Source organism: Pelobates fuscus, chromosome 1, assembly GCF_036172605.1.
Source record: "Pelobates fuscus isolate aPelFus1 chromosome 1, aPelFus1.pri, whole genome shotgun sequence".
Lineage (NCBI taxonomy): Eukaryota > Metazoa > Chordata > Amphibia > Anura > Pelobatidae > Pelobates > Pelobates fuscus.
This window is the reverse complement of record NC_086317.1, coordinates 293,236,978-293,264,530: the sequence shown is the minus strand read 5'-3', so window position 1 is coordinate 293,264,530 and position 27,553 is coordinate 293,236,978. Positions and strand designations below refer to the sequence as shown.

Here is a 27,553-nt window from a genome sequence, read left to right as displayed (position 1 = left end):
ACCTCTGCCCAGTAAAATGAAATATGGATCTAAAAGTAAATTTTAAGTATACCATTGAAGCCTTGGGAAAATACATTAATGTCAATTTAATCTAATGTCTACCAAGATAATCATACATATGCCCTCCAGTTTTTAATGGGTTACATTTCCATTAACTTTTAATAAACAATAAAAATATCAAATGGCCGGCTGTGGATCATGGGAAATGTAGTCTACCAACTGTGTGGGATCTCATATCAGATCACGCCTCATTTCATAGCACTTCCTAGTCATTTGTTCAGTTTTTGCAAAGTAAACTTGGTAGCTCATTACCTACTCCTTCTTCTGAGGTTGATATGAGTACATTAAAGTTGGGTGATAATATCTAGACCCTAAAACTAACAAATAAAACTGCACTGTACACCGATTCTATCCAACCCCACCCAGCCAAAACACCAACAAAAAACACAATAAACGACAAAAGATTTCTACTCTCTTATTCTGTGAAGACCCTTTGCCTCAGATGAGATGAGAGATCAAATCAATTTTTAATATGATCAACATACCAGTCAATATAACAACCACATTTAATTTACCTGCAGTTGTCTGCTGTTTCCAAGACACATGAATGCTCGAATGTGGAGCATCAGTGATAAATGGATGTAATCCTGCTGAAAGAACCGTCACTAAATTAAATTATATAAAAGTAGTTACAAACTATGAGGAGTTTTATGTTACTAATAATATTACCAACTAAGCTCATTCTGAAGTGTCTCAAATTGTAAACATGATATCGAGACTGCTTATATATTAGATTTTTTTGGAACTGTCTGAGTATATATTACTCGTAGTACTGCCTGAATTGTTGGCGCTATATAAACAAATTAATAACAATTTTAACAAATAGACCTATCGAAAATATTTTTATTCATGATTACATGTCTGGAATATGTAGCAGAAGAGGACAATTTGTGCGTAATAATAATTACTGTAAAGAACTAAACATAAATGTATTCTGCTACAGAAAAACTTTACTGGGAAGAGTTCTAAATATTTGTAAAATATACAAATAATGTTGCTCTAAAACATAAATGAGCGCTCCAAGTATCATAACTACAGCAGTCCAACAGGAGTGATCTAGTGCTCTCCCAGAGTACGTGGTTAAACCATTTAAGAACAGTTTGATATATTACCTGGATTCATGGTTATTTGCCATAAATACAGCTTCTCATGTAAGAAATGCCATATGTCTCAGCTGAGCTAAGCATGGCAAGATTTGCTGAGAGGGCTGTAGTGGTTATGGTGCTTGGAGAGTTCCATTAACTCCAGAACACAGGAAAACAGTTATTGAGAAATCACATTTCATGGGAAAGGAAAGAGTATAAATTGGAAGTAAAGTAATCCTGAACACAGATTCATAAAACTGTGGGCTTGGCTAAACATAATACAAATACAGAAAGTGCTGTTACCCGAATTTGTGCTGTGCTGTCTGGGGGGTGCACGTTTGCTCACTGGGGGTTCACGAGATATCAATGGAGGTTTCCCTGCTACAAAATCCAACACTAAATCAGATTATGTAATTTAAAAAAAAACAAAGTTTAAAGCTCTTAAAACATGTCATGCTTTATGCAGAATAATGACTCTCTGGAACAGTTTGCTCTATACAGCGAGACATAGTTTCGGATTGTAACATCTTTGCTGTACAACAAATGTCATATCATTGATAGCAGCAGGACACTCCGGTATTATTAATTCTAATTAGAAATGTATTTGAATGTCAAACTATTTGAACTGTGAAATATCTACTTAAATGAAAACATGTGTACCTTGGCAACATTGCAACTTGGAAATGAATACTTTCATTTACTAACTATAGTTTCTGTATCAGGCCTCTACGCAAATATGTTACACTCTTCTGACACTAGTCAGAATATGAAGTAATAATAAATATATATATGAATATATATAATTATATATATATTCTATCAGATAAGTATTCAAATAACATAAATAGCCTAGAGATATTATCTAGATCACCATTTACCGGGTTTGGAGCTAGTTTGTCCTACAGTGACAGGAGTTATTTTTGTCGACATACCTAAATTAGAGAATGCAGTTAGAAGAACCAATATATATTAATCAATTATAGACACTCTCAGCTAAACCTCATCTTACAATGATAATAAGATCACCTTTAAAATAAATAACTTAAATTAATATGTTCATAAATTCACTAACATACAATTGACGTTGTATGCCAATTAAAGGGAAAAGTACAACCCAGTGCCATTAAAGGACCACTATCTGCACCCGGCACTTTTAATCTCTGGGTGGTCTGGGTGCACTGGTCCTGCAGTTTTAACCCTGCATTGTAAAACATTGCAGGTTTGCAGAATTTGGAATGTTTATATTTCTGGCTTAAACACATCTTCCTGACATCCAGTAGAGGTGCTTCCTCTACAACAACCAAATGAAACTCTGGCATGTGAACAAATGCAGCTCATAGGAAAACATCAAATGTATTGCTTTCCTATCAGATGGACATCATTGAATAAGTGTGTAGCTCATGTATAAGCATTAGTCCCCAATACTCTCCTATAAGGAGTATTAGATTGGACCATTGGCTACTGAGAGATGCCTGCAGAATGACATTGTGCGTGGCAGAGCGGGCAGCAGTACTGAGGGAGTCTCGGAGAAAAGGTAAGTAAAAAAAAATGTTTATTGCACTTGGGGGGCTGTTCTAACAATGGACTTGGGCACTATAGCATTTGGAATACAGGTTTGGGATCTTAAAACTATAATGTTTTTCTAACTACCGGTAAGTGATATTTTTTTATGGTTTGCTGGAATCGTGCAGCGATTTCCAAAATGATCACAAGTTAAAAATATACTAAAATGTAATATTTTAAGTGAACTTTTAAAATATATTTAAAAAATATAAAAAATATATCATATATAAAAAATATATGAAAAAATATTAAATCATTTAAAAAGCTCATCCTAAAATAATAAATTGATACCTATATTTTATAAAGACATTGCAGTGTGTGTCTACTTCTGTCCCTTGTTGGTGTGTTCTTCCTTTTGAAGGTCCATCTTCCTTTAGAGGGTCCTCTTGAGTTGTGAGTTGTGAGTTGTACTCTCACAAATGTGCAAGAGTACGGCATTGAGGCCTATGGAGGATCACGTGAGATCATAGGATCCACTATAGACAGAGCCAATTCCCTGCAGCCATCACTGATGACTGCTGGGGGGATTAACACTTTTAGACGGTGGAAGCTCCACCCAGTGTCTAGAAGTGTCAGGCGTAGGAAATTTACTGAGACAAAACAGTCCCTTCTTTGTCTCAGCATATCTCTTGACTGAGTTGAAATTTTAGTGAAATTCCAACACACTCAAAATTAGTATTTCATTAAAAAACGATCTTTATGATATACTCATTTTTCGGGGGTTGAAGTGCCTTTTTAAGTTCTTTTGGATTAGTTTAGGTAACATTTGTCAGAGCATGGACTCACTAACTTGTTCAGGCACTGACCTGAGAAATACTATTACAATGAACTCTAACTTTTTACAAACACTCAATATTTAAGTACCAATATATTATAAAGGGAACTTCAACTAGAAGCTGAACTTGAGGGAACTCATATTGGCTGACATGGGGGCTAGTTTTTCCTAAATTCAATGTTTTATATTGTGTTAAAATAAATTAGTCTCTATCAGACCAAATAGACCAAAATACATTAATTACACATGTAACATATACTTGTATAACACATTGGGAATTTTTTTTCAGAATATGGAGAGAACATAATAAAAAGAAATGGAGAATATTGTGCCCATTCCTTTTTCTTGTGCTTTTATTTCCCATGTACTGTATATGGCATAGCCAAGCATTCTTACCATTCTAAATAATGAAAATTATAACACAGCAGTACAATTGCTGTAAATTGCACCTATTCACACAATAAATAGTTATGAGCGAACAGACTATGGGCACTAAAGATTTTTTTCAGGTGATATACAAGTACATTGTACGATGAAGCAATGAAAACCTACGATGAAGCATTTAAGCCATGAAAACATTTAAGATAACAAAACAAATATTTTGTTTTCCCAATTGTTTGAGTTTAATAATTAGGCAAATTAATATGGCAGGTATAAGCATTACCTAACATTGTCTTCTGCCTTTTGAAAGGCACTTGAGTAGTTAGTACTGTTTTTACTGATGATACTGCAAGAATATCAAATAAGAAATCCATTATTTAATCCAGTTATATAATTAACTAAAAAAAACAATCAACATCCACTAGACTGGTATTATTCTGAAAACTGGAAGAATACTTCCTGGTCCTGACAAAAAATGGTTTTATTTTTATTATCATATAACTAGTGGGAAGACCGTGGTAATTTTCTATTCAACTTCTTAAGACTTTCCCACTGGTATCTGTAAATTTAGTGATTATGAATTGATACTATTTCTTATCTCAACAGTCTATGATTGATGCATACTTTTGTAGGGCAATGTGTGAACAATACCGCATATGATTTTTCACTTTCAGAGGACTAGGCACATATCCACCTAATGTAGGTCCTGGATTAATGACCTTCAGTATCAATCACATATCATTGGAGACAGACTAACAATTAGTGATCAGGGGATCTTAAACCTAGCCAAGGTTAAAGCTTCAGCACTCAACCAAGGAGCTCTTAAAACATAACCCTGTAACTAGCATTAGTTTAAAAAGTCAAAAGATTTTTAAGATAAAATGAACACAGTTAAAACTATAATAATAACTAGATTTAAGAAGTACCAAAAGTAAAAAACAAAATAATAAAAAAAGTCTGAAATAGCAATAAATGGCTTCCTTGTGATTACTACAGCACCATCATATTGTTAAGTATTACTAGTAGCAAATGTACATGTTAGTGAGCCAAGTCAAGGCCAGCTAGAGGATGACCAATTAGAACACATTACACATGATTGTAAAAGACAGCCTAAATTAACGTTTGAAGCATAATACATGATCCGCAGAGATATGCAATCTGCTGGGAGCAAGAAAATTCATATGTCAAAATGCTAAACTTAAGAAAGTCTGTCACCAAAGATATATAGTGCTGGGAAAAAAAATCTAAAACATGCATATTTTAAATGTGTTTGGGAGGTTATCCATAGAAGAAAGAATTTTTAGTTTTCACCATTTTTATTTTAACACAGGGAATTTCACTCATCCATTGTTATAGTATATTTAGCATAGTATTCTTTAGATTAGTAAAGCAGTTTTGTTTTGAATTCTTAAAATCCAATTCAAATCCAAGGATGCTGCATGCTCGCAGGCGTCACTCGTGAATGTCAATATGCACACTGCATCATGGGAAAATGATACCAGTATGGATAGCATTATGTCAGTGCCATCCACCACAGATTAGCCAGCAGAAGTAAATGTGTTTTAATTAATCTGTACCACTGTAAACTTTTAAAAAAAGTGTTTATTGGTGTGAGTAAAACAGAATAAACACCAATAAATGTTTACAGTTCTGCTTAAGGTTTAATGTTTATAACTCCTGCATCTTTGTGATAAGTTACCATAAGGCTACACTAATTCCCAGCAATCTCGGTAATTTGTATAAAGAAGCATCAATGTATGGCCCAACATAATACACTGCTAATCAAATAAATGCATAAAAAGTAAAATAAATAAATCTGACTGCATCAACCTATTTCAACAAAATAGACCAATAAGATCCTTAAAAAAAGCCCTCAAAAACTGGCACTGACTCTATACTTTTTACAAAAATTAAAAAATAAATATAATAAATATAATAGATCAAATAGATCAAATAAATATTTAAATATTTCAGTTCAAATAAACACTAATAACAATTCGGTGTGTTAAGGACACATAAGTATCGTTACCCATGTTGGGGAGTTCTGGTTGTACTGTAACGGGGATTCTGTTGATGATATACCTGCAGAACATCAAAAAATGCCTATCCTAAAAATCAATAATACATCTTTGATCTCTATATTAAAACTTTTAAGATATGGTTTTATAGGCATATTAGTATATGATATATATAGATAATTAGAATGGAACAATTTTATGAACTCATTCTGGGTTATTGACAAAACTGAAGCTAAAATAGTTGACTTTGAAGATTTCTAAATTGTCAATCATACGAGATGGATGTAATCTAAAAAACCTTTGCATACAGTTCTTTGAAGTTTGATTGGTAAAGAATGTCACTTTACTAAAATAAACTCATCCCTTTATTTAAGGATCTGAGAACTATTTCCTTAGTCTATGCTGGCTGTTCTGTGACTTGATGAATTACAAATTCAAGCAACAATCTGATTAGTGAGCTTTAGCCATGCAAAATATGATATAATCACAACATTACCAAATTATTTTTTGTATATTCATGCTTTCATATATTTATGCATGCGTGCTTTTACTACTTTTATTATTTTTTTATTTTTTTTTAAGGACATTGAGTTTCTTTGGCCAATCATATATGGTTGAGGCTTATGTGGTAACTAATTATAACTTTGTTTGACTGTGTTAACCGGACACATTTGCAAAAGATTTCAAAAATATACCCTAATTTAATAAACTCCCCAATGACTCAATACGGTTAGAAAAACGTTCCAAATTATTTATTTACAAAAGTCACTATTAGGGGGCGGGGCCGGGCCGCCGAGCTGCCTGGAAGCAGACGAATATGGCTCCGGGCCTAAACATATTAAAAGGGCATTGGAAATGACCACAGCTGGCCCCAATGCCAGATTACCCGCGGCACTGAGATGGAGAATAACCTCAGCTCCAAATTGACACCAATCAGTAACCAAAAGCATGCAGAGAGCACCGTACATGAACTTCACGGCCTACTTACAGCAGCAAGACCACACTCGGGAGACTATTGGAAATATAGACCGCACACTGACTTCCGAAACAGAATGAAGAAGAAACATACCCGGGTGGCAAATGCTGCAGGCTAGGGGCACGGCCCCGCTCCCCCCCCGGCCGTGCTCCTGGACTGGCAAAGGCTGCCAAAGAGGAGCAGGCTAGCAAAAGGGAATAAAGGGACTTGTACCACCGTCCTATGGGACACCACAGACTGCAAGTAAAAACCTAAGATTGACCGGGCCATAGACGGAGGACCCGGACCACCCACAGGCCACAGATGCCCAACCGCCGGGTCTGGTGGGCGCCTGGAGGGAAATGTCCCCACGGCTGCGAGCCCTGCGGGACGGGGGTCCGCTTGCCTCCGGCGGACCGGTGGCCGAGGGGCCCTCGCCCGTGTCTGAGCGGCCGGCAGTGGGAGAGACGTTCACGGGCATCTGTTAACCTTACCGAGGCGCCAACAGTCCAGGGAATGACATACCTTTAACCATGCTAAAACAGATGCATTTACGTGTTCTAACTCAGTTTTGAAACAACTATGTTTTTCGGTTACATTGCCCCATTGGGCTTTCGGTTCATGGCATTTGATACTGCTTCCTTTAAGGCATCATATAGCTATTAAGACATGCTAACGTACACAGATATATAATAACTGAACGTGAGAAACCTAAATGTTTAGAAACACACTCCTTCAAGTAGGCGATTATCTGCTTTTATGTACACGAACAGTTATACATGCCTCTGCGCAGGCAACTATCTGCTTTTATACACCTGTTCGGATCTACAAACCTCTGCGTAGGCGATTATTTGTATTAACAGAAAAATGTTTGATACCCGCGTTGCAGTTGTGATGACAATAAACATATTCAAAACAAAAGCATTAAAGTCTATAGGAATGTTTGGAAATAAATATTTAGAATTTTTTTTCTGTAATTGAATCATTTGAAAAGCTTATTAAATCGAGGCCATAGTATGTTAAACAAGGAGAGCTTAAAAACTTATTTTCTTTTTTTTTTATTATTCTGTGTTGAACTGTTGTTTGCGATTTTAGGTAGTTTATTTACACCTTATGGAGATAATATAAGTATGCTGGTGGGAGAATGAAGGCCAAAACTGAGCATTTATATTTTTGCTTGCATAAGTAGTTCTATAATACAAACAACAGTTGATTATATTCTATTCTGCCGTAGTCCAATTAATCAAGGAGAGCTGGTATACACGTTTTCTTTACCCGGTGTGGTCTGCTCTCTTATAGGAATGCCCACTTGTGGTTCTTCAGTGGTAACTCGATGCCGCCCTGCTGAAAAAGCCATCTCTATTACATCATTAGAATCTTAAAGCAAAATGTATTTTATTGAGATGGTCATCTGATATTGCTGTAAGATTTGCCATATGTTCCAGATTGGATTTATTTATAATCTAACTTTATATATTATTTATTTATTTTCAGCATAACAATGTTATCTTTTTAGTTAATATAATTATACATAAGATATCCAGTTGTTTCAAGATGAGACAAAAAATACAGCTTCCTAAGCAAGCTTTCAATTTGATCTAACTTGAAAACTCAACTACACACTTATTGACTGTATTAGATCAAGAAAGTCTGTAAGAGATCTTAAATGCATAGACTTTGTAAATGCTACACAGGAGTATTATGGTTTGTAAGCAACAAAATGATGGCAGTATACAAAACTCCTATACGTTTCTATTGATAGATGCACTGCAATATAGCAAGCAGTAAGAGCAACACTCTAAGCAACCTAACTATAATCGTTATTTTGCCTAGAGCATGGGGTTCTTAACCTATGAGGTGTGCCTCCCTTGGGCATGTGCAAAGGTGTCAAGTGGGAAAGTGTGACATTACTCATTAACATTTTTGTAAATTGCTTTTTTTTAGAATTTAGTTTAGATACACTTGAGTTGCGATATTTGGATTAAAAAATATGACAGAGGCATCCGGATAATCAAAAATCGTATAATCAAAGAGTTCGGTAAAATGAAGACTGCTGCTATTGTGTGTAGTTTCTTCTTAGTAAAATGAAGCCTAACTGTCCATTTCATTTAATCTTGTACCAAATCCCCATGCGGGAAATGACTCACACAACACTTGCTTATAACTATCACAAGAACAGTAGAAGAGCAGTCACACGATAACTCTGCACTCAGCAACCGTTATTGTAAGATTGCAATGCCCAGTCTGAATGACTACAACAATGGATTTTTTTTTTAAATTATTTTTATTTAATTTTAATTATTGCTAGCCTAGTTACTAGTTTGTCTTTCCTCTTCAATGTTAGAAGTTGTTACATTATTAACTCTGCTACTAGAAGTGTATATATTAGAATTCTGTGCCCTAAGAGAAAATGTCAACGAAAAAGGAAGTACAGTGACGAATATTTTAAATATGGCTTCACATGCCATCTTGGCCGTGATGGAATTTAAATAACATTTCCATGTCAATTACATAATCTATCCATTATTAATTGCTTTTGAAAAGGAGGGGAGGTTTGAATTTCAAGTCTACTTTTGGGGGAGGTGTGAGACTATAAAGGTTAAGAACCCCTGGCCTAGAGTGTCCTAAGTCTGTCCCCTTGTTTAATGTCTAACTATTTAGGAATAGTTTGACATAAACCAGGGCTCTTACCAGAGCCTTAGTCAATGTGTGCCACTGCTGCATTATAATTATTATTACTTTCATCCAATGGAATTGAGAGGGCAGGAGGTGGATGGCCCAGAATGATAGTCGTTACGTTGCATTGAGTGTCCTTTTAAATATAATATTCTCCAACACTGAAAACCAGAAAGGTTATCTCAAGTAACATATGACACATTTCCTTCTTAGAGGATGAAAAGGTTGTAATAATGACCCCCAATTATATTAATAAGACATAACTAATTAAAGTTTGTTAGAAATCAGCAATTTTAATTTTGTTTATCTGTCTGTCTTTCTGCCTGCCTGTCTGTGTATCTATCGCCCAATAATAATTAATTTGTCTTTTTTGTTTTGCATTCTCATTTAAGAAATGTTATAGTATTTTTTATTTTGTTTTAGCACTTTGTATTTGCCTATGCTATAACATATTTAGGAAATGTTCTTGCTATCGCTTTGCTATATACTCTTTCACAAATCTTCTTTTTTTTCACTTGACACAATTGCTAAATACCTGACATATAAATTTAATAAAAATAAATAAAAACAATTGATTTACCAGATGCTCTTTGTAGGATGCTTATTGTCTGTGGTGCCTGAGTGGTAAGACTTCCACTTGCTAAAAAAATAATCAGAATATAAATTATTATACTTGGATAAATTACAGCAAATGGATGAAAAATGGTAGATGAAAATGGTAAATCAATTTTACCATTAGCATGATGAGCCACTCTATAAATAATTGTATTTATATGGTTGCATAATCTAGTCTACAAGCATGATTTCAAGCTGCATGAAATAGGCCATTTATTTATTTGAAGCCATCGCTAGATCTATTGCATCAGCTGCAATACCGCTACACAGAAAGAGCTGATTTCCAGCCTGGCTGCAGATTAAATAGAGTAAAGAGTGGAAGCAGCTAGATGCTGAGTGAATGGGTTCATTGCAAGGCTTTATTTACCCAATACAGTCTTTGGCTGTTGAATAGGAGGTTCCCTTGTTAGAGGAACAGGTGCAATGGTAGGGATTGCTGTTAGAAGAAAATACAAGTCATACAAGTCCTATAGTAGACTAAAAAACACAAGTATGGATCATACATTTGTAAATATAGTAGTGAATAGAGCAGTTACAACAATTGATATATAGAAGGTAGATAGACAGATATTGTTTATTGATTAATGACAGAAACATGGATGTATTAAGCACTGACTTCACACAGGCTTTTAATAGTGCTGTGCTTGATGCAGTTCTACACAATGGATGGATGGATAGATAGATCGATTTTTTTTTGCTGAAAAACTAAATGTTGCAGTTTGCAAACATATTCAACCCTTCTGACTAGGAAGCTCCGTGTTTGCACAGTGAAAAACAACTATTGTAATGGAAAAACAATTATCAAACAATTAGCCTCCACTTGTGAGATATCAAAGTAAACTATTTTGTTTTCTGAATAAAAGTCCCACTTTAAATAGGGATCAATAGTCGGCTGCACATTCAAATGAAAACTGTGAAAATGAAGAAGAAATTCAATTCTACAGCAGTGAGAGATGCAGTACTGATACTACACGAGTTAAGGAAAGAGTGCAAGGTCATAGTAAAGCGCTCGGAAATCCCAGTTAGTACCATTGGATTAATTATCTGAAAGTGGCAGCTTCATCACATAACCAAGATGTTGCCTAGAAAACGTTGTTCTCAAAACTTAACAATCAAGCAACAAGACTTGTGAGGGAAACCAAGAAGGAGCCATCAGTCACTTTAAAATGGAATAAATGTCAACAATTTCAAGAACTCTGGCAAGAAAGAAGCCATTACTTGAAACCATTCATATGAAAGCACAACTGTAGTTTGCCAAAAAGCTTTGATTAAGATACAGAAAAAATATGTTGTTTTTTTGGCAGGTGAGACCAAGATTTTTTGTTCTCAATTTAAACTGTTATGTGTGGGGCAAATTAAACACTGCCCATACCTCAATGACCACTACTGCTAAGTAAAGCATGGTGGTGACAGCCACTTTATTTTATTGGTAGAGACTGGGAATCTTGCAAAAACCAAAAGAAGAATGAATGGAACAAAACTGCAGGAAACTGCAGGAGAGCCTTTTCCAGTCTACTAAAAAGCTGAACTTGGGAGACAGTTCACTTTTCAGAACAAGAATGCTAAAACATCTATGGAATGGCTTTAAAAACAAAAATGTAAGTATCCTACTTGGTGTAAAGTCCTGATCTCAGTTCTACTTAGAATCTATGGCATTATTTGAAAAATTCAGTCCACAAGCATCACCCAACCAACTTTAACATCCCAGATCAAAAGAACCAAGAATGGACAAAAATTTGTCCTACCCAAAACGGCTCCATAATTAAAACAAAAGACTTAAACCTGCAATTACAGCAAAAGGTGGCTCAAGAAAATATGAGCGATTGAATACTTATGCAAGTAGGACACACTCCTACACACGTTACACAATAATAAATGTGAATATGAATTTGTAATAATACTTGTAATAATCAGATGCTAATGTTTGAATTATTGCAAACATGTTGAAATATAACACCAACAGTTAATGTGCTGTTAACTGCTTATAAAAATATAATTTGGTTATACAAAGCACACATATCATTTTAGAATACATAAATGGAATATAGTTCCATATCTCTACCTATTATCTGAAGAAATATCCTTCTCAATCTTTGCACAACTTAAAGCTTTTAGTAAATAAAGCAGAATCTACTTCATATAAAAACCACAAATCACAAAAGGCTTCAATAAACATATATTCCCAATATATAAAAGTAGAATGTTAAATAAATAACGAAGGAAAGAAGAAGAGATGGGGGTTAAGCATTAAAAAGTGCCAGTGGCAGTGGAACCATCATGCACATTGCATTGGTGACTTGCCCCTTTACCATGTTTGCACTACTTTGCAGAATACTATACTATACTTAACCCCATATGCCTTTGACCTACATCTACATATCTTTTCAGATTCTGGTTGCTTTATTCCAAGTGAATGTCAATACTTATTTATTTATTCATAAACTATTTTACCAGGAAAGATACATTGAGATTTCTCTCGTTTTCAAGTTTGTCCTGGGTCCACACAACATTGCGTTGATACAATAGGGTAACTTATAACTTAATTGCATCTAGTCCCATATTCAGCAAGCAATCTTGATGATAAATAATATGGCTGCAATGCACATAATATAGGCACAATATAGGTGGAGCTTACCTTAATCTTGCACATGTTATTCATGAAGTACCCCTAAAAAAGGAGTGTGGCTAAGTCTTGTTTGTATCTACTTTTGCCCGCTTCTGCTTACATTTTAGCAGGTGGGAACTGTTATCCCTGGTGGTCCAATGAAGGAAACTCTGGACTGGATCCCTGGTGGTGTGCTGGGGAGCAGGATCCCTTATGGTCCGGTTGGCGGAGAATTGTTGTCTGCACCAGTTTCAGGTGCAGACCACTTTTAGTACTATATTTGTCTTCAGCTGTCTGAGTCATTGGGAAGAGCCGGCTCAGAAAGAATCCCTCATATCAGAGCCCGAGATCCAGACCTAGACAGGGGTCCACTGCACCCTAGCCTGAGCCTGGGGTCTAGACGACCACCTAAGCCAGCTGGGTTCTAAATATAACACATTTCCCTTGTAAAAGCTCTACGTAAGGGTGATAGAATATATAGGAATTCTGAAAAATTCTTTGTAAACATTAGAATACTGGATGACGTTGCGAAAGAGAAACTCTTAGTATTCCGGTAGAATAAGATCTTGTATATGAAGTGTAATCATAAGAGTTGAGTTTATTTTGGATCTATACTGAGGCACACATGTGGGAATCATAATGATTATTATCTAGGGAAAAGGGAACTGCTAGCTCAGTTTATTCAGATTGTGAGAACATAAATATGCATTATTATAATTGTTTAACTGTTTTCAACATTCATATGAGACAGTTTCAAGACAATATGCACAGCACTTGAAAAGATTTTGACTCCGATATTCAGTATACATTTATAGATATATGGTTATTTAATGTATAAGAAAACATAAATAGGTATATCCACTAAGACAGCTTCCTCCAGCTACAGAACTCCTTCTATACTTAGTGCTCTGTGAATAGTTTTTGTATGAAACTTCTGGATTCAACATAGTTTATATATTATCAGCCTTTATAAACTTATTATTATTTGTTGCTGTCTTCAAGCTCCAGTTGTTTAAAACGATGGACCTTAAGTGGACCTAAGACAGTCGATAACACCTATGATTATACTTTGTACCCAAGTTCTCATTCTCCAGTGATACTCAAAGTTTTTCCATTCACAATATTGTCCAGTAATCTAATATTTACAGAAAATTCTTTACAAATCCTGTATATTGTATAACCCTAAAGCAAAACTATTACAAGTTCTATTAAGAAGAGCTTGCCTTAAAAGTAGGCAATGGTGGCTTTCAGTCCTTTAGGAGAACTGCATGAATCACATGGGCAACATTAAGGTTGGCTCCACCAACTCTTGCCTATATTCTGTCCATTCAGGCCAAACTCCAAAGCACGTTAGGAGAAAAAAAACCTCCCATGTGACACGCAGAACAGTGTGGACAAATATTCATTTATTTTCTAATTGTATACAGGAGGTCTTAAGGTCACTGTGTTTAGTCAATGTTATGAGTAATAAAGTTTGCTATTATTTTTTTCCAATCTCCTTAAGGCCGGTGACATGTCAGTACTGTTTTACTAATCCAACACTGACCCCTTTATTGAAGGGGTTAAACTATATATATGGCAAAGACTGTGCATCATTTTATTCATAATTATCTTGCAATGCTGAGGTTAGTTGATTGTTTCCTAATTAGATGTTGCATGACTAAATAATCCGCATACGCTACATATGAGCTGTTTAGATTGAACACACTAGCTAGTCTTTGCCTTTAATATATTCCCCTTTAACATTTAATTAAAACAATTCAACATTACTTAAATTTCATATTCTGAATTAAATAAAATAAACATGAGGTTATTACCCAATCTAGGTTGTGGCTTTTCTGAGCTTGAAACTATTATTGGTTTGGATGAAACCAGCAATTGCTTTTCAGTCAGCGCTAGAAGTAAAAAATAAATAATGAAAATAAAAACAACAAATTGACACTTTACATTTTATCTTCACAGGAAACCATTACACAATTATTATAAAATTATGAAAAATCAAAACAAAAAAACAGAAGCAAGTGGATCAAATTAGAAGAAAATCTACATTTGGCATTCCTGGTTATGGATATGATTAGCACCCACTAAATTAAGCTGTGCCTGCCTGTCAGGCTCACTTAACCTAAAAGAACAAATATATCAAAAATAAAATAATAGCCCTGACCCACAAGGGAATCAGCTGTCAGCCTTCACAACTATAGCGACGACAACAACAACAAGCCGAATAATTCAGCTACAGGAAATCGCCTTGCTTAGATTTACAACAAATACAGTGTGTGCACTGTAGTTACTGTGATTACCACATATTATTTCTTATGTTATCTAGTGAGCAAGACTACTGGTGTTTCAGAGCACCACAGGAATGGAGTAACAGACGCCTTTCCATTTACACACTGACGTGCTGGCAGTGGGCATTAAATGAAGCTGTGTGTCCTGCTTTGGAAAGTGCTTATGCAGTTTCCTAGCAAGACTAATCACAAAGTTGTGCATAAGAAGAAATAAAACATAATTTACATTTAAAACTGTGTGTGGGAACACCCAACCTAGAGCTTGTGGTCAATCAATAGTATTTAAATTCACTTTCACATTATCAGAGCTACAGCATATGGGCCAGGCTTTAGGTTTCAGAACAACACAGATTTTGTGATTCCTCAAGGAAATGGGTGGAAACAATTCGGAGAAATGTGTTTAAAAGAAGAAAATTAAAGGACCACTCTAGTGCCAGGAAAACATACTCGTTTTCCTGGCACTAGAGTGCCCTGAGGGTGCCCCCACCCTCAGGGACCCCCTCCCGCCCGGCTCTGGAAAGGGGAAAGGGGTTAAATCTTACCTTTTTCCAGCGCTGGGCGGAGAGCTCTCCTCCTCCGATCCGCCTCTTCTCCTCCCCGTCGGCTGAATGCGCACGCGCGGCAAGAGCTGCGCGCACATTCAGCCGGTCACATAGGAAAGCATTCATAATGCTTTCCTATGGACGCTGGCGTGCTCTCACTGTGAAAATCACAGTGAGAAGCACGCAAGCGCCTCTAGCGGCTGTCAATGAGACAGCCACTAGAGGACATAGGGGGAAGGCTTAACCCATTCATAAACATAGCAGTTTCTCTGAAACTGCTATGTTTATGAAAAAATGGGTTAACCCTAGAAGGACCTGGTACCCAGACCACCTCATTAAGCTGAAGTGGTCTGGGTGCCTAGAGTGGTCCTTTAAAGCAGTGCTCCCCAACCTTTTTATCGCCGCGGACCGGTAAACATTTGATAATTTTTCCGTGGCCCGCTTGTTTTGATTTAATAAGACAAAAAAAAACCAAAGTCACATATATTAAAAAAAACACGCAGACACATACATAGTCAGAAAATCACAAACACAGTCACATAAAGACATAGACTCAAAATTGTGTGTATGTGTGTGTGAGCGGTGCAGTGTGTATGTGAGGGTGGCAGTGTGTGTGAGAGTTGCAGTGTGTGTGTGGGGGGCAGTGTTTGTGGGGCAGTGTGTGTAGTGTGTGTATGGGGGAAATGTTTGTGGGGCAGTGTGTGCAGTGTGTGTATGGGGGCAGTGTTTGTGGGGCAGTGTGTGCAGTCTGTGTATGGGGCAGTGTTTGTAGTGTGTGTATGGGGCAATGTGTGTAGTGTGTGTATGGGGCAGTGTTTGTGGGGCAGTGTGTGTATGGGGACAGTGTTTGTGGGGCAGTGTATGTAGTGTGTGTATGGGGCAATGTGTGTAGTGTGTGTATGGGGCAGTGTTTGTGGGGCAGTGTGTGTAGTGTGTGCATGGGGGCAGTGTTTGTGGGGCAATGTGTGTAGTGTGTATGGGGCAGTGTTTGTGGGGCAATGTGTGTAGTGTGTATGGGGCAGTGTTTGTGGGGCAATGTGTGTAGTGTGTGTATGGGGCAGTGTGTGTAGTGTGTGCATGGGGGCAGTGTTTGTGGGGCAATGTGTGTAGTGTGTGCATGGGGCAGTGTTTGTAGTGTGTATGGGGCAGTGTTTGTGGGGCAGTGTGTGTAGTGTGTGTGTGTGGGCAGTGTGTGTATGGGGCGTAAGGAGGCTTTTTTTAAATTTATTTAATTAAAATTAATATATTCATGTCCCCCCTCCCTTCTTACCTTTACTGGGAGGAGGGGGGACATTTCTTAGTCCCTGGTGGTCCGGTGGGGATTCCCTGGTGGTCCGGTGGTGGTGAGGTGAACTCTAGCCCAGTTACAGGGCTAGAGTTCACTCTCGCGAGATTTGGAGCGTTGCCGTGGTTACCGCGGCAACGCTCCAAATCTCGCGAGAGGAGGACCCGGAGGAGCTGCAGGTAAGAGCTTCCGGGTCCTCTCTCACTCCCCTGCCGGCTGCCAGCAATGTGCCTGCAGACCGGGGAGGGAGATCTCTGATCTCCCCTCCGGTCCGCAGGCACATTGCAGGGCTGGCACTTGGGCAATGCCAGCCCTGCATTAGCCGGCAGGCTCGCACACCCCACACCCCTGGGCGGCCCGGTACCGTTTGATCCACGGACCGGTACCGGTCCGCGGCCCGGGGGTTGGGGAACACTGCTTTAAAGGACTAGACACACTTTTTGAATAGCCTCTCTTAAGAAAAAATCAATTGGCCTATGTTACCTACTAGGTGACCAGGGCAGCTGCCTATGGCCCCGTGCTCAGTTTCAAAATGTTCTGAAATGGCTTCCTGGGTGATGTATTTCTTGTATACTTCCTTCCAGGATTGTAGACCTACACAAGACTGGAATGGGCTACAAGACCATCGCCAAGCAGCTTGGTGAGAAGGTGACAACTGTTGGTGCGATTATTCACAAATGGAAGAAACACAAAATAACTGTCATTCTCTCTTGGTCTGGTGCTCCATGCAAGATCTCACCTCATGGAGTTTCAATGATCCTGAGAACGGCGGAAAATCAGCCCAGAACTACACGGGAGGATCTTGCTAATGATCTCAAGGCAGTTGGGACCATCAAAATACTGCCTGCCTTCAGACCCAGTGCAATATATCTATAACATTATTTTGGGAAAGACTAACCTAACTATTGGAGATTATACTTAAGAAAGCATGCCTGATAAAAATGGCTAGCTTTTAGAGTATATTCCCATCATGCTTTCCTATTCTGCTTCGCTTAACACTTACATATGATATACGTGCATACATATGTAAAACAAAGAAACTGGATCGCTGTTTTCTTAAATAGGAAATATCAAAACAATTAGATCTCTTTTAGAAAATATACAGAAAGCAGCTAAAATGAAAACACTAATTGAGCTATTCAATATGCATCAGATTTATTTTACCTATAAGTGCACATGTATATCTATGGTATATATATATCTACGGTGAGATTGTTTTCCATATCAGCTACTGCTTTATAATCATAGATGCTTTGGGTCTTGGTACTGGTTGCTACACAATTTAATTCACTGTATCTAGCAGAAACAAATTATGTAATGTTGCATTAATCTTACAGGGCTTTTTTTGACTGTATTGGTATTTTTATTTGTAACACATGGATAGTTTCTTTTTGTTTTGTGTTAGTTTTTACTACAGGTGGTTGAATAAGTCTGTATGACTGTTTAAGATCCAATTTTGGGGAATTAAACAGAGCTCTGTGCCTGCTGTATAGCATAAAATGCTGTCGCGATATACATATTAGTTAATAAGGTTGATGTCTTAATCCAAAAGGGTTATTGACCACGACATTAACCTTGGAATTTTTTGACGGTAACACAAGTGCTGAATAAGTCAGTTTCCCGTTGGCAAATATGCCTAGTTTACTGTCAAATGGTTTTACCAAAAATAATATAATGACGAGAACATTAAAAATCCACAGTTGCATAATTAGCCATTATGCAAAATTCCAGAACAAACAGAAAACACACCTTGGTTCCCTAGAATGATCATTACAAGTTTAACAGGACCAATACAAATTTGTGAATGGAGAAATTGGTCAGTGTCTGAAAATACACAATTGTAAAACAATAACCTTCTGCTGAACTTTGCTGTTGTGCAATTGTCATCCCAGCTGATAGCTGTTGGGAAGTCACAAGATTTGCTGTAAGAAAAATTAACAATCGATTCTTTAAAAGGGTGTAGTTCTAATGACATATCACACTCTCTTGCCAGGTGTTTCCCAAAAACACATTTGTGGACAAATACAGAAAATGTATGTTTAAAACATGAGGAGAACACATCTCCTCCTCCTCTTTTTAAGAAAAAGCCTAGAATATATAAAATTCTCTTAAAACAACAACTTTGAAAGTCCTATATTAAAAAAAACTCTTAGGTATGTTAAGTGCTTGCTGCAAAAATATGTTTCTGACACTGGATATTTGTTTCTAAAAAGAATACAATTAGGATCTGTGCGTGTGAGTGAAGCCTCAGAACGTGTAACAGAACAACATATTCATATTTCATAAAGCATAATTCATTTATGTGGCCTGTTCGATAGTTCCTGCCAATATCTCCCTTTTCTCCCCCTATAAACAGCATCATGGGAAATGTCACCATGGCCAATTTTCTTTCTTTAAACATAACATGATAAATCTTTCTCACGATCACATCTATAAAAAGATAGATTTGAGGGGGGGACGGGGGTGAAAGAATAAGCAGATATTATTATCTGGAATAATGAAGGGCATTTAGATGAAAATGAACTCCAGCAGCATGTAAGCCTGTTTCCATTCCATAGTTCATTAAAAGACCACGTAAGCATGTTTTATATTACCCATTGTCTCTTTGGCATGGTCCAAAGTTGGGTGAATTTCCACGGCTGGCACTTCGGTTGATTCTGCGGATATGCCATTTTTTTGTTTGACCCACACTAAAAGTAATATTCAACAGCGTATGATAAAGGGAGTAGAATAAATGCAAAGCAAATTACTCTAAATTCTTGAATAGCAGCACAAAAGCCAAAATGTTTAATCTTTTTAGAGGTTAATTGTTATGCAATTCTAGTAATGGCATTATGATATAGAAACATTGCCTTGAGATAATATCACAGTCTAATCTATACTCAAAACACTAACTGATTCTTTCAAAGAATGCAGAGAGAACTACATAAATGGGACAACTACTGAGTGAAAAGTAACTGTTGAATCATTACCCAATGGTGATGCCTGTGACTGGTCATCGATGGTAGGAGGTTCATTTGATTCATTAATAACAGAGATATAGGGATGTGTTACTGTAGGGGAAAAGGAAAGTGATTCTTCAGGATCTGTCAGGGTACCTGAGGTCTCTACTTCTAAGGGAGGTAGAGACTTGGTGGTTTGTCCGTCCAGGCGAGCTGTTTCCTTCGTTCCTCGCGGTTCATCCAGTCACTTAAACACCGGCCGCGAGGAATCCACGTCCTTTTCTAGCGGGACGCTCAATACGTGACGTCATGACGCTATCTCGAGCGACCTGTCACTCAAGTGTCCGATATCCAATCGGTACTTGTCAGAGGCGTGATTACCATCCAGAGCCAGGGTATTTAAGCTTACTTCTCACTTCAGCTCATTGCCCTGTCGTGGTTCTAGCTTGTCTAGTCACTCAGTGCTCTGGTATTCTAGTTTGCTCTATTGGTTTTGACTCGGCTCGTTGTACTACCCTGCTTATCTCTGTTATTCCTTGACCCGGCTTGTCTCTCGCTTATCTGTCTTCTCGTTCCCTCGACCTCGGCTTGTCTCTGACTATTCTCTATTACTCTCGGTACGTTAGTCCGGCCATTCTAAGGCCCGGTATACGTACCTTTCCACTCTTTGTACTCTGCGTGTTGGATCCCTGTCCCGATCCTGACAGGATCATAATCCAAGATAAGAGTTACATGAGATTAATTATATAATTATCTGGTGCCCTGACTCTGACATAATTCCCAAACATTCTGTAGTGGCCAATCATGTCAGCATCACTTATGAAGAGAGGAGCTAACCGAAAAGCGATACTGCTATGGAAAATAGTCAGTATTGAATACATTTTGACTTTCCTGGCTGACCCTGGCATTTCAGTTATGGATTAGTGTCTCTATTCATAATGGATGCTTCCAAGGAAATTATCCAGGAAAAAAAATGATAAAATGTTCTCCTACTGCATGCTGCAAGCCTCGTTTTACTCTACTGATTGATAATGGATCAGCTGCATCGTGTTTAGCTCCAGTTACAAAAATGGCGAACAGATAATTTAATTCACTTGGCTTTTACTGTAATATACCCTGGTGACTTGCATTAGAAGAACGTTAAACTTATATCGAACATTGACACTATAGACGTTTTAAGCAACATCATTATTTGTAACATCCCCTCCTATATCATATGATGTTAAGATGTCCACATGTTTTTGTCCATATTATGAAAATATCAAATTGCCAGGGGATGTTTTTTAGGAATCTGATGAGCACTAGTTTATTGTTATAAGATGTAAGTATATTTATTTTAGTGCTTTTATAAATCAATGTTTGAGAACGACTTGGATAAGTTCTAAATACTCTATGCATTTAATATGCATTTTAAAAAAAAATCTTCTTTGGAATAGCTTAAGAAAAATTTGACTTATTTTTCAATAATTCATTGTGTACTTGGACCAGGATATATTTATCCCTTTCAATGGATTAAATATGAGATCATATCTATAAAGCATTACAGCCAGTGAAATCACAGAGTGTACTTCAAGAAAGGAGAACAGCAATTTCATATAATCTGACTCCTATCTTGAATTGTTCACATTTATCTAATGTTTTAACAATAACCTTGAAAGATGTCTCTGACCAATGCATCTGTGGTCAAACAGGACTATCATTACATCTGAAACTGCATAATCACCTATACAATCATAATATCAATGTCTCCTAACAAAAAAAAAAAACACAACATTTTATGTAATTATAAATATAGTGCTGCTAGTACATATTATATATCTTACCAACAAATACTATTTAGTAAATAGTTCTTTTTTTTTTTTTTCTTTTTACTTCTGCAAAGCTTAGAGCATCACCTCTAATGTAAGAATAAGCAAATGGTATAATGATAGAATGCAGACATTAACTAAGAAAGCATAATAGTTCAAAAAAATGCGTGCCTTGATGCTATGTATTTCTAGTGAATCCACGTTTAAATATGCTATAATGCTGTCATAACAAAATGGTATATTATATGAGCGAAAATAAGATGAAATTTATAACCTACGACATAATCAACTATAATTAAAAGAGGAAAGAAAAGACACTACATATGCCAGAATCATATACTCTGATGTATGTACACCCTTTCCATAGATCAACTATGATTATATGGATGTCCTGGTGGTGATAAGGCCACATATAGCTCTGCTTTTAAGTATTTGGTGTTAAGGGAACTCAACAAGTAGTTATTAGATCTATTCCCCTGTTGTGCTTTTTTGGATTGGAGGATCATCTTCTATTTGAAAAGAAACTCTGGTTGTATAGTAAGTTCATAGGTAATTAGCCCAATACTCCTAATAGCACAGAGTGAAATTTCTACACCAGTAAGGCATTGTTAAAATTGCCTATGCAGTTTACATGATGCTTGAACTATACATATTGCATGCAGGAAAACAAACCTAAAAAAGCAATTAAGCATCATTTTTAAATTTGCGGTTGCTTTAAAAAGACAAACATTGGATACAGCTATAGAGCCAAGGGAAACAGATTGGCTGCTATATGCCTATTGTTTTCCAGATCAACACAAGCATATGTAGACGAATTGTGCAAAAATAATGCGTTCAACCCAGAGTAGTAAAATATAATTGATAATTACGTATGTCTTTTCAAAAGAAAAAAAACATTTTTTTTTTTATAATTTGAAAAGTTACCCACAATTATGGACGTGATAAAACTATTACATGATTGGATTGTGGCTGCTCTGGCATGATAAAATACATTCTACACATGATGACATTCGTTTGTTATGTAAATTGAATATAAAATGGCCACTCAGTCTTGCATACTTTGAAAAGTGACATGAGAATAGCAATTATTGATTAGAAATTTATACACACTGTATAATAAATAACCAATATAAATGATGCCCAAACCTTTTACAGTGTTTATTTCATTCACACCTCCAAGAAATTAGTTAATTTAACCTCAAAGTCACTTGGCTTTTACTGTCATATACCCTGGTGACTTGCATTAGAAGAATGTTACAGTTATATCGAACATTGACACTATAGACGTTTGTGGATTACAGGCTGGCTGAACAACATAGGAAATGTACTCCACCACCTTCTTAAGTGCCAAAGTTTGCGTTATCAGGGTCTGAAATGACCAGCTATTAAATGGGATTCTGTTAATTTTGGCCTGCACCAAAACAAGAATTAAGCAATCATATTTGTGGAATATTTCTCTATTCTACTAATTCTGGATATTGTGTTAAATAATGTTTTATTTTTCAAGGTAAATACGATGTCTTCAATGTACAAACAAAGGTTTATGCAAAATTGGATGAAACATACAGGTAATAGTACGGTGATAGTAACATCAAATGGTAGGTGGTATAAAGTAATCTGACGATGGCTGTAGTATGGTTTTAATTATTGGGATGGCCAGTAATACATGACTGGTTATAAAACTTAATGTCATACCTGTGAGTACTCCTTTGACCTGTTACAATAAACTGTAATACAGATATATTGGTACAAAAACTGTAAATTCATTCAACCTATCTATTTCTGTACATGTTCACCAGATATCAGAGCAAACAACTGGAACCCTAGTGGACTGGAAAGAAAGTCAAACATTAAAAATAAAAACAATGCTTGTTTATTTTGCTTCAGTTTATACCAGAGGGATAATCCATTTGAGAATGAAGCTAAAAGCAATGCTTTGAAAGCTAAAAGTTAGAAAATGCACTTGAGCATGCGGATCTAATAGCTGATGAGATCATTGGCTGTGAACAAATCTCGAGAAAGAGGTCAATGATAAGAGGTAAGAGAGAGCCAAGAACACACTGCTTTAGAATGTTACAAAGGTATCTGGAAGAATGAAACAGTTCAGCGATGGGCACCTAGGAAGAGACGTTACATTGTCTAATGACCACACTATGCAAAAGAGATGGAGAAAGGAATATGAACATAATGTTACCCATGGTGGCTCGGACCCATTCTAGGGTATCAATGGATGAGTCCGGTGTGAAAGATTCCACAAAGGGTTGGCTTGTCATTGCTACCAGAAAAGCAATTTAAATGGCATAAAAGATCATATATTAGTAACAGATTTTATTTCATCTTCCTGTAAAGAATATAGCAGATTACATATAATAAAATGTAAAAAACATAAAACGTAAAAAAAAACCTCATTAATAAAAATTTGGAACACTTTTGTGGAAAACAAGAGTTTATCTACACATCATGTGATAAAACTGACAGTTTTTTTTATATAGTGCACAGTTTTTCCACTCGCATAAATTAGAACGTCCCCTTACCAGTGATATCTAGATTTAGCTATAATGAGGAACATGTGCAAATAGCAACGGAAATAACATGCACAGATTAATTACAATAACCCTTACAGTGCTGCGACGGCATTCATTGCATTGAAAGAATTGCTCATCCTTTGTATGCTTACAATTAAATACACACAGACAAAACAATGAAGGAGCGATCAAAAGCCATATTAATAATCTAATATTTTTGAGTGAAACTTTGAATAGACCACATACAAGTTGTAAGTACAGTACCTGGTTTGAGGTCTTCGGCACTGGCTTTTTCTGATGGTTTGACAGCTGGAGGAGGTTCTGTAACTTTCATAACTAAAAGAGAAGGGAGAATTTCCGCACTTAAATTAAATTGTCCTTTTTTTCTCATGGGATCTACAATGCAAATCAGACACTTTCTTCGTCATGAGAAGTGGGGAGAAGGCATAGATAATTATTATGCCAGGCAGTTCATATGAAAGCTGAAAAGAAACAACTGTCATAGAAAGTGTAAGGCACCAGTGGGAACAAGGTTTCTTCCAAGTTGGCAATTTTCCTACAATTGTGTGTAATCCTGTGATAAGAATTAAACTGTCAACACAGGCACTTGTTACTCATCAGCAATAGTGAAATAGAGTTTTCTGCAAGTAATGATAACAACATGTGTTTTTTTTTTCTTTAATGCTGAATCAATAAAATGGTCACTGTGTACATTGCAGGAAAGTATGTGGAACAAATGAAAAAGGACATCGCAATCACTTGTTCCTGACCTGTAGTTATACCTTTCACAATAGATTACCGCTTGACATCCTAGGAAAGCAGCTACAAAAAAAATCTGTTCGTTAAGAAATACTATCTAAGAGTTGAGTATCTACATCAGCCTGTCCTTGCAAGCTCGCTGTCTTGGTGTTACCTGTTAATTCCACCCTAAAAACATTGCCACTTTCTTTCGCAAGATGCTGCTAAGATGCTTGTTCATGCTCTGGTATTTTGTCGCATGGATTACTGTAATTCTTTACTAGTTAGTCTCTCAAAAAGGTGTAATGCCCTGCTAATGAATGCTGCCGCCAGGCTGATCTTTCTCACCTGTCGCACCTCCCATACCTCGCCCCTCTGTCAATCCTTACATTGACTTCCTGTATCCTATAGGCGTCAATTAAAAATACTAACCCTTACCAGTAAGGCTCTAAACAACTGTAGCCCATCTCCACTGAAATATGCCCATTCTTGGTCTCTCTGCTCTGCCGGTGACCTTCTCCTGTCTGCTCCTTGCACCCTTACTACTAACTCGTGCTTGCAAGACTTTTCATGGGATGCTTCTTTTCTTTGGAACAGCCTGCCTACCTCCATCAGACTCTCTCCTAGTCTTTAATCATTTAAGAAGTCCCTCAAAACTCATCTGTTCAGAAATGCTTATGGGCTCCAAGAGTAACTTCTATGTAACACATCTGTCTCTTGCTCTCTCCTAAGGAGCCACAATCCACTCTCAAGTCCAGTTCTGCTACTTTTCCACCATGCTTGTTTGCTGTCCCCTTTGATGCCCTTCCTACTGTCAGGGCCGGATTAAGAGCACAGTGGGCCTGGTGCTGACAATTATGATGGGCCTAATTACAGAATCTTATCAACCAAAAACATTAAAACAGTCATACCTCCCAAGCGTCATGTATCTGATGGACATGGTGCTGGAGGGAAACTCATAGGATGCAGCTATAAGAAAACACGTACTCTATGCTAATTTCTCTCTAATTTATGCTTTCATCTTTCAAGTAAATCCATAACCCCTAACAGCAGTGTCCAGTGAAGCAGAAAGTCAATGGGCGGGGTAAAAGGGTGTGCCACTGGCGCAAATCACGTGACCAGACCTGCCAAAAGGGGTGAACATGCCCAAAAAGGGGGCATGTTTGTCCAAAGAATTGGAAGGTCAGCCTGGTATGGATGCATGTCAGGCTGTCTGCCAACCTGCAGGCTGTCCAACTAAGGGCATACTATGCAGGCAGCACCCTGAGCTTGACATAAATGTGTCTAATGATGCGCTCGCTCATGCTTTCTAAGGACTGTCCCCTAGCACTCGCTGGTCCACTAATCTCCTTACCTTCTTACTAGCAGGCAGAAGTTCCTGATATATAGTCTGAGACAGAGAAAAGGTGTATGTAGTGAGTGTAGAAGAAAGGGGACATGCCACAGTGTTAGAGAGACCAACGTCTGCATTACCTAAACTAATTTTATTGTCAGCCAGTCCACACAAGTTTTGTTCCCATACATCCCTCTTAAGCTTCCAAACTTAAAGGGACACTATAGTCACCAGAACAACTACAGCTTATTGTATTTGTTCTGGTAAGTAGAATCATTCCATTCAGGCTTTTTGGAGTAAACACTGTCTTTCCTCATAGAGATGCATTGATTCAATTTATCTTTACGAGGAGATAGTGATTGGCCAGGGCTATGTTGGACTTGTGCTGGCCCTGCCCCTGATCTGCCTAGTTGACAGTCTCAGCCAATCCTATGGGGAAGTATTGTAATTTGCTCAGACCACCACTTCTGATGATGTCAGCAGACAGTCAGTTCAGAGGCAGAGCCAGCAGCTGCAGACTTGAATACAAGCAATATTTTACTATATTTAGGGAGGCAAGAAGGGGCCAGGGTGGTGGTTTTAACATAATAGGGTCAGAAATACATGATTGTGTTCCTGACCCTATAGTGCTCCTTTAAGCAAGAGTATGTGAAGAGTAGTTAAGGTTGCCAGCTTTCTTGGAAAAAAAATACCAGCCTTAATCATTTGTATAATTAATTAGTTATGCGTGACATCACATGATGTAAATCACAAGGAGTGACATCAGAGAAAATTCTGTAAAATCACCAACAAACTGCTCACAGTTTGATTCTGCTGTATAGATGGATTGCTCCCAGTGTCTCCCTGTCTCCCAGTGTCTCAGTCTCGCAAGTCACCCAGTGTCTCAGTGTCCCTATGTATCACAGTGTCAGTGTCCCCATGTCATCGAGTCCCCTAGTCTCCCAGTGTCTCAGTGTCCCCATTTCTCCCAGTGTCCCAATGTCTCAGTGTGTCCCCATGTCACTAGGATACTGGGGACACAGTGAGACATGGGGACACTGAGAGACCCGGGGACACAGAGACATGGGGACACAGACATTTTGGGAAACTGGGAGAAATGGGGACACTGAGACACTAGGGACACAGACACTGGGAGACATGGGGACACTGAAACATTTGGGGACACTAAGACACTAGGGACACAGAGACATGGGAACACAGACACTGGGAGACTAGGGGACACTGGGAGACTAGGGGACACTGGCTCGGAGAGAGACACTTGGGGACACTGGGAAACATGGGGACAGTTGTGGACAGACATGGGACACTGGGACATATAGGGACACATGGGGTCACTAGGCACACTGAGAGACATGGGAC

At 37.5% G+C, this 27,553-nt stretch overlaps 1 protein-coding gene across 1 annotated transcript in view; it reads right to left on the bottom strand.

Moving 5' to 3' along the window:
• The window catches only part of ABI3BP (ABI family member 3 binding protein), a 416,270-nt gene that overhangs the window by 169,529 nt on the left and 219,188 nt on the right, over positions 1 to 27,553 (bottom strand). The window contains exons 10-20 of the mRNA XM_063457646.1: positions 24,388 to 24,459; positions 23,793 to 23,873; positions 19,821 to 19,901; positions 19,443 to 19,538; positions 14,551 to 14,628; positions 10,496 to 10,564; positions 10,094 to 10,153; positions 4,148 to 4,210; positions 2,024 to 2,077; positions 1,449 to 1,526; positions 576 to 650 (exon numbers count right to left, since the gene is read on the bottom strand). Of these exons, the coding sequence (XP_063313716.1) occupies positions 576 to 650; positions 1,449 to 1,526; positions 2,024 to 2,077; positions 4,148 to 4,210; positions 10,094 to 10,153; positions 10,496 to 10,564; positions 14,551 to 14,628; positions 19,443 to 19,538; positions 19,821 to 19,901; positions 23,793 to 23,873; positions 24,388 to 24,459 (807 nt within the window). The remainder of the gene's footprint in view (positions 1 to 575; positions 651 to 1,448; positions 1,527 to 2,023; positions 2,078 to 4,147; positions 4,211 to 10,093; positions 10,154 to 10,495; positions 10,565 to 14,550; positions 14,629 to 19,442; positions 19,539 to 19,820; positions 19,902 to 23,792; positions 23,874 to 24,387; positions 24,460 to 27,553) is intronic.